This window comes from Triticum urartu, chromosome 6A, assembly GCF_056163025.1.
Source record: "Triticum urartu cultivar PI428250 chromosome 6A, HENAU_Tu73, whole genome shotgun sequence".
NCBI lineage: Eukaryota > Viridiplantae > Streptophyta > Magnoliopsida > Poales > Poaceae > Triticum > Triticum urartu.
The window spans coordinates 363,379,297-363,392,989 of record NC_141878.1 but is presented as its reverse complement, the minus strand read 5'-3'; the positions used below and the strand labels follow the sequence as shown (position 1 = coordinate 363,392,989).

General features: G+C 45.9%; 2 protein-coding genes across 2 annotated transcripts; both read right to left on the bottom strand.

Moving 5' to 3' along the window:
• Positions 1–4,144: 4,144 nt before the first annotated feature.
• Positions 4,145–4,951, bottom strand: LOC125516466 (uncharacterized). Its single transcript, XM_087526743.1, has one exon. The coding sequence runs from the start codon at positions 4,934–4,936 to the stop codon at positions 4,271–4,273; it is 666 nt and encodes a 221-aa protein (XP_087382869.1). The 5' UTR covers positions 4,937–4,951; the 3' UTR covers positions 4,145–4,270.
• A 3,329-nt stretch (positions 4,952–8,280) lies between these two features.
• On the bottom strand, positions 8,281–12,927 carry LOC125515968 (uncharacterized). Its single transcript, XM_048681443.2, has 2 exons — positions 12,350–12,927; positions 8,281–8,503 (listed from the first exon to the last, which is right to left on the bottom strand). Exons 1-2 carry the CDS (start codon positions 12,925–12,927, stop codon positions 8,281–8,283), a joined length of 801 nt encoding a protein of 266 aa, XP_048537400.2.
• Positions 12,928–13,693: the final 766 nt, after the last annotated feature.

Below are 13,693 nucleotides of genomic sequence, written 5' to 3'. Positions count from 1 at the left end.
ACACCTAACTACTGTATAACATGAACAACAGAGTATAGCATCGACAACAGTAGTTCAGTGGCAGAAGCGATAGTCTTAAAACAAATTCAGACATTTCTTGGGTCACTTATAGCAGTAACAGCAGGAAACACACCTAACTATAAAGTTCCTTATAACTTACTGTGATCGAAAACTTGTTTACTATTAAAACATACACTACTTACACCAAAATGCATAGTGTAAGTAGCCAATAAAACATCACTGAAAAACAATCCCTAGCAAATTACTTGGTGTGTGATAGTGTCCAGCCAATATGTTCCAAGATCAATGGCTTTAGCTATTTCTTTAAACCGGTTAATAGGTTCCCCGGTAGTAACATACCTGCATCCAGATCCTGCTAGGTAGCTAGCCGTTGTCTGACAAATTCATCTCTGCTTGCTTGCATGTCACCTAATTAAGTAGAACCATGTACTACACCGCAAGAAAGAAAACTCATTAGTTTGAGTAGTGCCATATATCCCAAGATTTTTGACTTTGAAGAAAGAAGGTTAATTAGATCGAGAGAAATGGTGTGAGCTTACCGCCAGAGGAAAGATCAAACCCACGGGCCCTCCTGACATGGTCCATCAATGTTGTTGTGGGCAGTGCATCATTGGAACAGCCTGGCACAACTTTGGATCTCCATGTATGTATGTGTTGTAGATGAGGCAAGGTGAGGAGCAATTGGAGAGGAAGGGGAACGCGGGAGGAGGGACTGGATGGAGATAAATAGAGAGAGGAGGGCAGGCAAGAAACGCGGGGAGACGTTGGATGGGGGGTTGATCCGCGTGACACGAGGGGGAGTCCGATGGATGGCATGCGGCAGGAACGAGAGGGAGGGAGTAACAGAGCGCCTGGTTTCGAGGGAGAGAATAATCCCTCTTTCCATACGAGGAGTAAATAATAAATAGAGGAGGAGGGATACGAGGAGTAATAGATGGATAATACTGCAGGGAATCCATCAAGCCTTGTTTGGTTCATAAATCCTATGACTTTTTCTAGTCCCAACTAAAAAGTCCCTAGTCCTTAAAAAGTCCCTCCCTGTTTGTTTCCAGAGACTAAAAAGTCCCTAGTCCCTTCCTAGAGGTTATTAAATGACCATGTTACCCCTAGTATATAGAAAAATAACAATCAAACAACACCATGGGGTGGCGGGCCAATGGGTGCATGGAGGGGCATTGTTGGAAAAGTCCCAAAAAAGACTCTCCTTGAGAGTCTTCTTAATTTAGTCCCAAAAAGCAACTTTTAGTCCCTAGTAGTCCCTCCTGTTTGGTTAAAAAATCTCTAAGAGGGACTTTTTCTAGTCCCTACACCAAAAAGTCTCTGCAAACAAACACCCCCTCAGACGTGACCGGACTAATTCCTTCCTTCCTCTCTACGTAGTATCTATCCATCCTTTTTATTTTCCTTTTTTTAGGGGCTAGTATATATCTATCTATATTTTTCTTATTTTTTTGCGACAATATATCCATCTATCTTGGAATGTAAGCAATATTAAGATATGTAACAACATATATAATGGCATCGATCGGCATTGACGAGTGTGGCTGTGTGTGTTTGCTTGTTGCTGACTGGTTTCTGTACGTACTTCTGTTGTTGGCTGACTGTTGTTTCTCTAATGAGTCGGCCAGCCAGCCAGCCAGGCACTTGTTTCTTCTTTCCTTTTATCTTTCTTTCTTTACCATGTCAATTTGGCAACAATCCAGTCACCGAAAGTAAAGGATTTTCTTTCTGTATTATGCTAGATGGGTCATCTTCATTCACTACAACTTGTTCAGAATTTTATGCTGGCAACATTTGAAACGAAGAAACATGGGTCTTTAGAATGTCATCACTCAATCATTGCTACTTCGCTCAACAATTCACACACAAGTAAACAAAGACTTCACTAGTTTAGCTTCACAGTCAAACAGCACAGAGCACAAAGTACAACTTTCACGTCCCCGAAAAATATGACGATATACAACCCATCATCGTCGCGTGCTTGCTGTTGGTGAAACTTTTGAATACAATTTGGAAAAATATAGGATCACATAATAAACACAACTCTTGATGACAGATTTTCCAATCAACATATGCAAAGCATTCTAGTAGTACATCAGAACAAATCAACTTACATATTGAGGACTACGTAATATATGGCTCAAGGCGTATCAGAAATTAGCGGGAGCCAAAGTCTTGCGAGTGAAGGCGTATTTCTTCTGAACCTACCCGCATCTGGATAGAGAAAGAATTTCATGAGCCGTGAATAAGACACGAGTCAGAGTCAGCAAGCAACAACATGGCGTCTCTTTTAACTAACTCGTCAATATTTGATTTAAAGGAAGGAATTCCATATTATTTTTAGAGGATTTGGATTCTTACAAACTTTTTCTGTATAGATAATTTGACTCATAAGAATGAAATCCTTGTGAAAATTTCTTAAGAATTGCGGGAAAAAACAGTGCATTTCTTATTCCAAAGTCACGAGATTACAATCGGTAGCGACTAGTTCAACAATCGAAATTGCTTCACACACGACACTTTATGCACGTTCTGCAGATGATACTTCGTCCACAACAGCGCTAGCATCAACTAAGAAAAAAACAATTGACTCCTGCATGCACATGCCGCTGCCAAGTAGGATCGTCTGGAGTCGGCCACAACTTTATCGTCTGTATAGCAGCAGTCTTCAGCAATACAAGTAGGAGTATAACTCGCAAAAAAACAAGTAGGAGTATGATTAAGCCATCACGCAATCTTGTCCCCACTGCAACCAAAATTTGCTACACGGTCTGCAATATTGTTTTGTTCACGGGAAATCTTAACGGGAGTAAACACCCCGTCTTCCAACAACCGTTTAAAATCGACTATCAAAGGACCGTATGTTGTTTTGTCCAATGTGTCGCCCTTCATTGTAGCTAATGAAGTGGTGCAATCAGATTGGAGTAATGCTGATAAGGTAGTCTGTCGGATCGCCAAACCAACCCCCTCCATTATCACATGTAACTCAGCCTCTAGAGCCTCATTGTAGAAGTACAATCGTCTATATGCCGCAAAGATCACAACTCCATTATCATCCCTCAAAATCTTATCGGAACCTGCCGAGGCATTTGCCTCGGGGCGTCTTTGTTTGGGCATGTGGAATCGGTCCTTCGACACTTATGGTGATTTCCCTTTAATTACTTCCTCGACTGTGAGTTGACAAAGTTGGAGCAACGAGATCGGTACCTGCTGAAAATAAACACGACAACTCCATAGGAGGAATCGATTTACCGGGGGTAATCTCATTCACATATGCCACAAACGGGCGCAGGTCGGAAACCAGTCTGAATTTTTTACAAATCGACCATATATTTGCCACCATTTACTTCTTTTGTGTACTCATAGATGATTTAATTTTGCCATAAGAAAACTCTAATTTCTCCTCAATGCAAAGGCAGAGCTTCTGCCATGTTTCTTTAAAATAAGAAATAATTTCATTGTTTGTTATGATATTACAATAAAGTTTCACCATCCGTATTTAAGAATAGCGTTATTGCAGGAGCAAAAGACAGCCCCACTTTTAGTTTTTGTAACGTGTGATCATCACTGTGCTTTCAAGAACAGATATGCAAAAAGAATCATTCATGTTCCACAAAAATGCCAACAGAAGTGGGCTTCTTTTTTATTTCTCTTTATTATCCTGCCCACATATAATACATAGCTTACAGTGTCTATGACTGGCTAGACAATATTAGCTGTGCCTTCAGCAACAGTTATTTTTTTTGTTCTTCAAGAACATATATGACTAGCTAGACAATATTAGCTGTACAAGTTTTCCAATTTTCGTCAGAACTAGGCCTGGCAATTACTCAGCAGGTTTGTCACCATTTAATTCTTTTTGGTGTACTATAGATGATTTAATTTTGCCGTAAGAAAACTCTAATTTCTCCTTAATGCAAAGGCAGAGCTTCAGCCCTGTTTCTTCAAAATAAGAGATAATTTCATTGTCTATTATGATACTATTATACAATAGAATTTCACCATCCATATTTAACACCGTGTTATTGCAGGAGCAGGAGCAAAAGACAGTCCCACTTTTAGTTTTTGTAACGTGTGATCATCACTGTGCTTTCGAGAACAGTTATGCAAAAATAATCACTCATGTTCCACAAAAATGCCAAGAGAAGTGGACTTCTTTTTTATTTCTCTTTATAGTGCCCACATATAATAATACATAGCGTACATTACTCTCGGACATGGTTTGCATAAAACATGTCAACAAATAGCTCTACATCCAGAAGACTACAGGAGAAACTGTCTGGAGATGCTTAGAGACTACATAGGAGTTAGTGTGGTGGCGCGTGGTTTGCAGTTGTCCCCTACGATCATACTTAAGACCAAACATGCTCAAGTGGAGCACACAGCCGTCACGGTCACCGAAGGCGCACTTAAACTCCACTCCCTCGCGTAGCACAGACTCCACAAGGCAAAAGCTGCCGTCGCCCATGTAGGCGAGACTGGGCCTCGCAAATGCCAGCCGCCTCTCCGGGTCCTTGTGGAACAGCTTCTCCTTGGTCACCTTCCACTCCGGCTCCACCGCACTTGTGCTGCTGCGGGAGGCGACTTCACAGGAGCAGATGTACCCGTCCTTGTGAAGCCCGACCCATGCGTCTAGCCCGTCGTCGTAGTGTGCTTGCCCTTGGAATGGTAGAGCCCAATCCCCATGCAACCTCCACTTGGAAGTCCTGGTGTCGAAGGAGAAGGTGCCCTTTGGAAGATGATGATAGCGTATGTCGTGCGCGGACATGAATATGGTGTGCCCGTCCGGGTGCAGTGCGTAGGAGGTGATCACGTCATCCATGGCGAATGGTGGCGGCGAGGGCACGCTTTTCCAGGACCACCTCATGGTTGGGCTCGGCCACGGCTCGTCCTTGTCCATTGGCGCCCACGACATGGCCTCAAAAGATTGCTACTCGTGGACATGGCGATGTGTCAACGCGTACATCATGCCGCCGGCGGCTACGGTGAAGGTGGTCCCGTCGATGAGTCGAACTGGTGGACGGGGGCCCATGGTGAGCCCAGCCGTCTCAGTGTCGAACACGAGGGTGGGAGTGTGCGGACAGCATGGGTTGGTGGTGATGAAGATGTTGCTGTCCATGGCGGCGAAGTCCATGCGAAGACGATTTAACGGTGCGGCTAACCGGAGAGCAGCAGGTGAGGGAACCCATGGTGCAGGTCGGTGGTGGCGTCCTGCAAGGCGTCGATGTCGATCTTGTGGATGCTGAAGCCCTTGTGCCAGTCGTCCAACACCAGGTAGAGGTGCTTCTTGGGCACACGGCGCGGCCTTTTCCCGGTGCGGTCGGCATTGGGTTCCGAGAGGTGACGCTTAGACATGTCTCCGCCGGTCGATCTTCCCGCACTAACTGGATCTAAAGATTGAATTTTTGATTCTGATGGAGGTTATGAGCAGGGTTGCCACTAGAGGAGAAGAAATTTATAGACAAACGGAAGGGCAAGGAGGAGGCGACAGATCTAACCTGACTCACAGCCGGGCTCGGATTGCATGCAGATAGCCAATGGCAGAGTGCCTAGCTAGACCCCGAGTCGGAAGGAGCAGAATAGGGGTCAGCGCCTCACCGCCTCACCGGAGTTGCCGCGCCGTGGTCGCCGGAGTCGTCGCCGCCGCTCTCGTGCTCCACGCGCCCGTGGACTGCTTGAGTTGCCGGGCCGCCCGTATGGCTAGAAAGAAGGCAGTTGAGACGCGCCGCCCCTCCCGTGGTCGCCGAAATCTTGGTGTGGCCGCGCCACCCCTCCCGTGGTCGCCGAAATGTTGATGTGGCCGGCGGCGCGCCGCCCCTCCTCTGCTTCCCATCTTTTTTTCCTTTTCTTTTTTGCGCGTGTGCTATTCTTCTTCAGGCGCCTGAAATTCGGTTCGGCCCATTCCGAGGGATAGCCTGCCTAGGCGCACACATGGGCCCGTTCCGGGGTTGAGCCGGATTTTTTTTGGACAGATTTAGATAAATTCTCCAAATTTGCTAAAGAAAAGATAAATTCTCTAAGAGATCCTAAAAAGGGATAAATTCACTAAAAAATACCCCCTCTGTAAAACTAGTGATTTTCATGCTCTTATATTTCTTAAGGAGGGAGTACATATTACCAGGCGAAGCCACCAACAAATCAAATACATATTAAAGAATGTTACCCAAAATTTATAAAGTGTTCATAGATTAAAACAATGTCCATGCATTCTAAATGGCTTTCATGTTTTTTTGAAGTTTATTTCTAAAATGATTTAAATTTTAAATATATTCAAAAAATATAATAAAACGTTCCTACATTATTAAAAAAATTGGCCCATTTTTCAAAAGTACATGGTTCTTTAAAAATTACATATTTAAGAAATGCTCATGAATACTTTAAATTGCAATTTTAAAAATGGTCATGATCTTTCAAAATTGATCCTTTAAGAAAAATGTTTAAAATGGCCGCGCTGCAGAACATGGAGGCGCCGGCATCCAACGGCAGGATCTCCAGTCCAGTGGCTTGGCGCGCGCGTTGAAGAGAGAAACGAGAAAAGCTCGTCCATGCCTCAAGTTGTAGATTATTGAGTGAGTATTGACTGTCCGATTGATATGAATCGGCTTTCAGATTCAGTAAAGAGAATGAATGATTAAACTGGCAGATCTTTGAGTCTTGTAAAGATTCTGAATATGTGCAAGTGCAGATAAACTTGTCTTCAGAAGGGTGAAAGCCAACCTTTGTCTTCACGCAAGATAAACTTAAGCTATGTCTACAGACTGAATCTCTGCTTAAGCTACCACATTGGTTTTTAGACACCGGAAGCTCTGCTTAAGCATTGAAGGAGAAGGAAAATCTTTACAGACTGAAATCCAGCCAAAGGGAAGAAAAACTGTGCAGATCTTCCTTCTCCTTTGGCTGGGTTTCAGTCAGAGCATGCAGTTGAAGCATTCAGAGCAGTGGTTGACACCCATGGATGAGAGATGCCAAAGGCAAACCAGGTCTGTTTAGCAAAAGGGCACTCCAGAACTAGTTTTTCTTACAGTAAGGTTTCCAGAACTAGATCACAAAGCGAGCAGCCAAGCATGCATTATCATGCCGTGCGGCCATCCTCTAGCTCTCGATCAGCCTATCTGCAGTCCATAATCTGTTTTGAAGGAGCAGAAGGAAAAACCTCATCTTACCTTCAGTTTTTCGAACGGGCCAAAATTTGTGACTGTTGGTGGTGTTATGAATCTGACCAAAGAAAGAAATGGGCATCATAGGCTGACCAAAGAAATGGTGTCCTCAAGCACAAGATTTCGAACCAGAATCCAAGTTGTGATGAAGATATCCATCTGATCCTAAGAGGAGAGGAAATAAGCAAAATCTACGAGGGCTCCCACGTCTGATCGCAGCCCAAAAGGAAACATGCTCGCCATTATCAATCTGAATTTTGGTACAAGAAGAGAGGAGGTGCTGAGCAGCAGCAGCTTGATCTGAAGGTGTTATACTAAAGCTGACCTCAGGTCTTGACTCCCCTTTTGTGTTTTGAGAATCAATTCACTAACTCAAGGAAAATTTTCATAGCTTTTCCATTTGAGAGAGAGAGATGATCTGCCAAAAAGATAATTTATCCTGCTGCAGATGACAGGAGGTGATTTTGTAGTTGTACACTCCAGTGCATAACTGACATGAATCAATCATCAAGACAATAGGTATATCATGGCATTATGAACAATACAGCCAAAAAAAATACATACACTTCAGATGATATTCCAATGCAGAGTAAAATGCATGCATGTCAAGAGGGTCTAGAGATCCACCACGCCAGCATCACAAAACTATCATGGCATTAGGAACAAGTTCACAACAATACCACCAGAAAGAAAGAATATATTGATTTCAGGTGATGTTCCACTGCATACTAAAGGGCGTAAAGGACATACACCAGTCATCACACACAAGTGTAGAGTGTCCACTACAAGGACATCTCAAAGAAGGGCAAGATTTCTACTATACAGCCCAAAAAGAAAAGAAGAATATCAAATCGCTATCCGTTTTCTAGTTACAAGCTGTGTTCAAACACAGCACCAGGCCTCCAGCCTTCAGCCTTCATTGCATTAGACCTGTCCATGATGAAATGGAAGGATCTTCGCAGAAGAGCTAAGGCTGCTATTGAGATTTATAGCATGCCTTGAATCATGTGCTGCCATACACGAGTTGATGTACAGAGAGTGCGATGGTCTTCTCTCAGATGACGGAAGCATACTGTGCACAGAAGTATAATGTAGGATGCTTTCACATACTGTAATTCACAGACAGGTGACTAAGGTAACCACCTTGGTGCAGCGCCCTTTGAAGATCAGACAGCAACCTGCGGGACTCATTCATAATCAGATAGATAGCGAGCCTACAGTGGCTTTTTGCCGAGTGATGGAAGGAGTTCATCAATAATCTCAGAAGTCCTCTGATGTCATCTTCATATTCAAATCTATGGCCAGCTTCATCCTCGTAGGTCAATGTTGTTAGAGTTATAATATAAGTCATGTACCCCTTTGTATTTATCCCGTTGTATGAGGGGTTTCCTGCATATGTTCCACACCTGTATATGTATATATATATCGGCCTATGGCCTCATGGGAATACAAGTTGCATATTCCTAACATGGTATTAGAGCTAGGTCATTTTTTTGCACGCTGCAACTCGTGCGTTTGATCCGTCTGCTCGATCGAAGCAGGGGGCTTGTCCCGCAGGCGCCTCCGATCTCCTCTCCAGCCGGCCGCTCGTAGGGCTCCCGCTGCCAGCCCGTCCTGCTCGGAGTCGCCCAGCCACCGTCAGATCGGCCCAGGGGGCTCGTTCAGCAGGCGCCCCCGATCTCCTCTCCAGCCAACCTCCTCGCTGCCTGCCGAATCGCCGCTGCCATCGCCGATCTCAAGCTCTCTTAGATCCTCGCCTCGAATCGCCTGAGTCTGCGTGTGTGCTTGGCTTCCGCTGCTCCAGTCGCCAGCGCCTCCCGCTGCCGGACCGTCCCGATCCGATCGCCCCGATCTTCCGCTCGACGCTGCTTCCGTCCCCAGCCAGTGCCTGATCCCGATCTGGTCGCTCTCATCGGATCCAAAAAAAATGTCTGTTGCATCGGGCTATGTTGCTGTCCCTCGCTGTCCGGTGATCTTTGATGGTACTAACTACACCGAGTTCACTGGCTTCATGCGCATTCACATGCGTGGCATCTGTCTTTAGGGTGTTCTTTCTGGCGAGGTCTGCTGTCCGCCACGTCCAGTTCCTCCGGTGGCCCCTACTCCGCCAACTCCATCGGTTCTTCCTACGAATGCTAATCAGGCCACCAAGGATGCGGCTAAGGTTGCTGATGAGGCTGCTGATCGTGCTTATGATGAGAGGGTTTTGGCTTATGAGGAGGCTCTTCAGACGTATCATGGTGCTCTGTCTGTTTACACCCAGTGGCTTGATGATGATGCTCGTGCTGCAGCTGTTCTCACTGCTAATGTTCTGCCTCAGTTTGCTTCTGAATTTCTGGGTCTTTCTACTGTCTTTGATATGTGGACCCGTCTTCGTGAGCGCTATCAGCCCTCTGGTGATGCCTTATACCTCTCTGTGATCCGTCAGGAGCATGCTCTTCAGCAGGGTGACTCTACTGTTGATGACTTCTATGCACAGAGTTCTGCTATCTGGCGCCAGCTTGATTCTCTCCGTAGTGCTGGGTGCCGTACCTGCCCCTGTTGCCAGGCTGTCCAGGCCAATTTGGAGTTTCATCGCGTCTATGAGTTCCTGTCTCGGCTCCGTAAGGAGTTTGAGCCCCGGCGTGCTCAGTTATTTGCTCGTGGCCATATTTCTCTCATGGAGGCACTTTCTAAGATTCGTGCTGAGGAGACTCGCTTACGTGGTGCTGGTTTGCTGGAGGTTCCCTCTGTGCTCGCTACTCGTGCTCCTACGCCACCTGCTCCATCGACCCCTTCTCGCTCGAGTGCTCCGCCGCTCTTGCCCACTCCTTCTGGAGGCTCAGGTCGCCCCCGTCCACATTGCGCCTATTGCAACAATGATGGTCATCTTGAGTCTTAGTGCTACACGAAGAAGAAACACCTGCGCAAGGCTCGATCATCATCTTCAGGGACTTCGTCATCTACCTCGACAGCTTCAGCCATTTCTTTGACTGAGCAGGATATTCTGAGACTTAAGCGTCTGCTCGCGGCTTCAGGTTCTTCCTCGACGGGTACTGCCGGTTCTGTGACTGATGCTTCCTGCACTGAGCACTCACCCTCTACACAGTCAGGTACATCCCCATGGGTTCTGGACTCTGGAGCTTCTTTTCATATGTCTTCTCATTCTTCCACTTTGTCCTCTCTTCGATCACTGGATTCTCCTATTCATGTCTTCACTGCTGATGGTACTCCACTTTCTGTTGCTAGTAGAGGCAATCTTACTACTCCTTATTCTATTCCTGATGTTGCTCATGTTCCTCGACTTACCATGAATTTGTTTTCTGCTGGTCAACTTACGGATTCTGGTTGTCGCGTCATGCTCGACGTTGATTCTTGTTCTGTCCAAGACCGTCACACGCACACTCTGGTTGGGGCTGGCCCTCGCCGCCGTGATTCTCAGGGTCTTTGGGAGTTGGACTGGCTTCATGTTCCTTCTGCTGCCACCACCATCGCCAGTTCTTCCACTTCTATCGCCTCCGTCACTGGTTCCTTCCAGCAGTGGCATCATCGACTTGGTCATCTGTGTGGTTCTCGGTTGTCTTCTTTAGTTCGTCGAGGCCTTCTGGGGTCTATCTCAGGAGATGTCTCTTTAGAGTGTCAGGGATGTCGTCTTGGCAAGCAGATTCAGTTACCATATTCACATAGTGAGTCAGTGTCTAAGCGTCCTTTTGATTTAGTCCATTCTGATGTATGGGGTCCGGCCCCTTTCGCTTCGAAAGGTGGTCATAGTGTTTGCTATGTTCTTCTTGCCCCTCGTGAACGCACCAAACTGACCGCTCAGTCTGTTGAGTGTGTCTTCTTAGGCTACAGTGATGAGCAAAAGGGCTATCGTTGTTGGGATCCTATTGGTCGTCGGATGCGTATCTCTCGAGATGTGACTTTTGAAGAGTCTCGTCCCTTCTACCCACGCCCATCTTTCTCGACTTTTTCAGTGCAGGATATCTCTTTCCTCACTTTTCCTGACTCACCTATCACCCCTGCCGAGACTGTACCTCTCCGTTCCACTTCCTCTCCTTCTCCACATCTAGTTGATTTGCAGCCACCATCCTCCCCGGTCTCCCCGCCTAGCATGTCACCGGGTTCTCCACCTTCATCTCCGGTGACTTCCTCCCCGGTCTCCTCTCCCAGCCTGTCACCGGATTCTACACCTTCATCTCCGGTGACTTCTTCGTCGCCACCCCCTGATTCTACCTTGTCGATTCCTCCTTCTATTATTCCATCTTTTCCTCAGCATTACACTCGTCGTCCACGACCAGTCGATGCCTCTGTGGATGGGTCGTCATCTTCCTCTCAGCCTACTTATGGCTTGCGTTCTCGTCCTCGTCCGCCTGTTGATCACTTTGGATTTCCCACCGCTGGTGCTGCTGTTCTTGAGCCGACTTCTTACCGTCGGGCTGTTGTTCATCCTGAATGGCAGTTTGCGATGGCAGAGGAGATTGCTGCTCTTGAACGCACTGGTACCTGGGATCTTGTTTCTCTTCCTCCCGGAGTCCGTCCGATCACTTGTAAGTGGGTCTACAAGGTTAAAACTCGCTCAGATGGTTCTCTTGAGCGTCACAAATCTCGTCTTGTGGCTCATGGTTTTCAGCAGGAGCATGGTCGTGATTATGACGAGACTTTTGCTCCTGTGGCTCATATGACCACTGTTCGTACACTTCTTGCCGTTGCCTCTGCATGCCACTGGTCTATCTCTCAGCTTGATGTTAAGAATGCCTTTCTTAATGGTGAGCTGCGTGAGGAGGTGTACATGCAGCCACCACCTGGGTATTCTGTTCCTGATGGCATGGTATGTCGTCTTCGTCGCTCTCTCTATGGCCTTAAGCAAGCCCCCCGCGCCTGGTTTGAGCGTTTTGCCTCTGTGATCACTACTGCTGGTTTTTTAGCAAGTGCTCATGATCCAGCATTGTTTATTCACCTTTCTCCTCGTGGTCGGACTCTTCTTCTTCTTTATGTTGATGACATGATCATCACGGGGGATGACCCCGAGTATATTGCCTTTGTAAAGGCCCGTCTTAGTGAGCAGTTTCTTATGTCTGATCTTGGACCTCTTCGCTACTTTCTTGGGATTGAAGTCTCTTCTACCTCTGATGCCTTTTTTATATCCCAAGAAAAGTCCTCATGGGAATACAAGTTGCATATTCCTAACAAATGTATCGTGAAGAAATGAACATTGCAGGCCCTTAGATTTCCATCCCCTGTAATGTCCCAGAGAGTTTAGCAGATCTTCTCCACCAGTGGTATCTTTGACTTTCCAGAATAGCTGAAACAATGAGACAAAGTTTCCGTATCCTTGATATGGCTCCATCAGGTCAATATGGCTGCAGAGCAGGCTGCCATGACACGCGTTCACTCCCTGGGAGATGATCCTTAGCCACTCGGTCAGATCAAATGGTAGCTTCTGACCATGAAATACCTCCTCTACAACCATATGAACAAATTGGCGATAGTCAAGGTCCCCGGCAGCTTCACTGTACTCCACTATCGCGCCCTCGGCCAGACCATCAAGCTTGATGGAGTCATCTTGATAGATTTGGAAGTTCTTCGAGGAAAACTTTCCAGCAAGAGCAAAGTGTTCATGATGGAGCTTGACAACTTTGTTAAATGAACGCATTAAAATCACTCTGCTGCGAAGCTTTGATAACTTCAGAGTAGTCGGTATCATTATGTTAGATCCTTCTTCGCAGCTCAGGACAGCTCTACATCCAGGGAGCTCACAGTACTCGTGCATCTTGTACCTCAAAGAATAATCATACAAACTCTCTGTGTCTTCGATCTCTACCGCACAACTGAGGTGCCTGTGATGAGGATGAAAATTCAGCCTCCTTGAAACTCCGAGCTTGTTCCTAGCACTACACTTCAGGATTTTAGAGCCCGTTGACTTGCAGTTCCTGTAACAGTGATAAAGATTGAGTAGAGTCCTTCCGAGGTGCTTTCATATGTGCTAATAAAATGCATGACCACAATAATGTAATAAATAAAAATGTAAGGTAAGGCATACCCATACCTTACAGGGGACTTCTTTGCTGTTGGTGTCATTATGTTTTCTGGAGAAATAGATTTTCAATAATTCCTTTTGGTTCAGTAGCCAATAGCCTGCTTTCTTTAGAACAGCTCTCAACCCAATCTATTGAGCTCACTTGCTTTAACTCCGACTCCCACAAGATCCTTGCCCCTGCTGGGATGTTACCCTACCAAAAAAATATGTGAATACCATGATTTAAAATATTCGGGTTTTAGATAATTCATAAAGTGATATGAGCGAATACTACCTTGACAATTATGTGTGTGGCCTCTTTATAGTGAAGTCCTGTAGCAAGTGCTCCACCAAGAGACTCAATCTTTTCCTTATAAGCTGCAAAGTCCTGCACATGCAAGATAGATATTCAAAAACTATTAGCCACTGTTGTAGTTTATTCCAAAAATGTGCTCCTGCAAGTTTCTCGGAGAAAAGAACTGGGTGACTTGGACAGAACAGATGATATTTGCAAAATAAA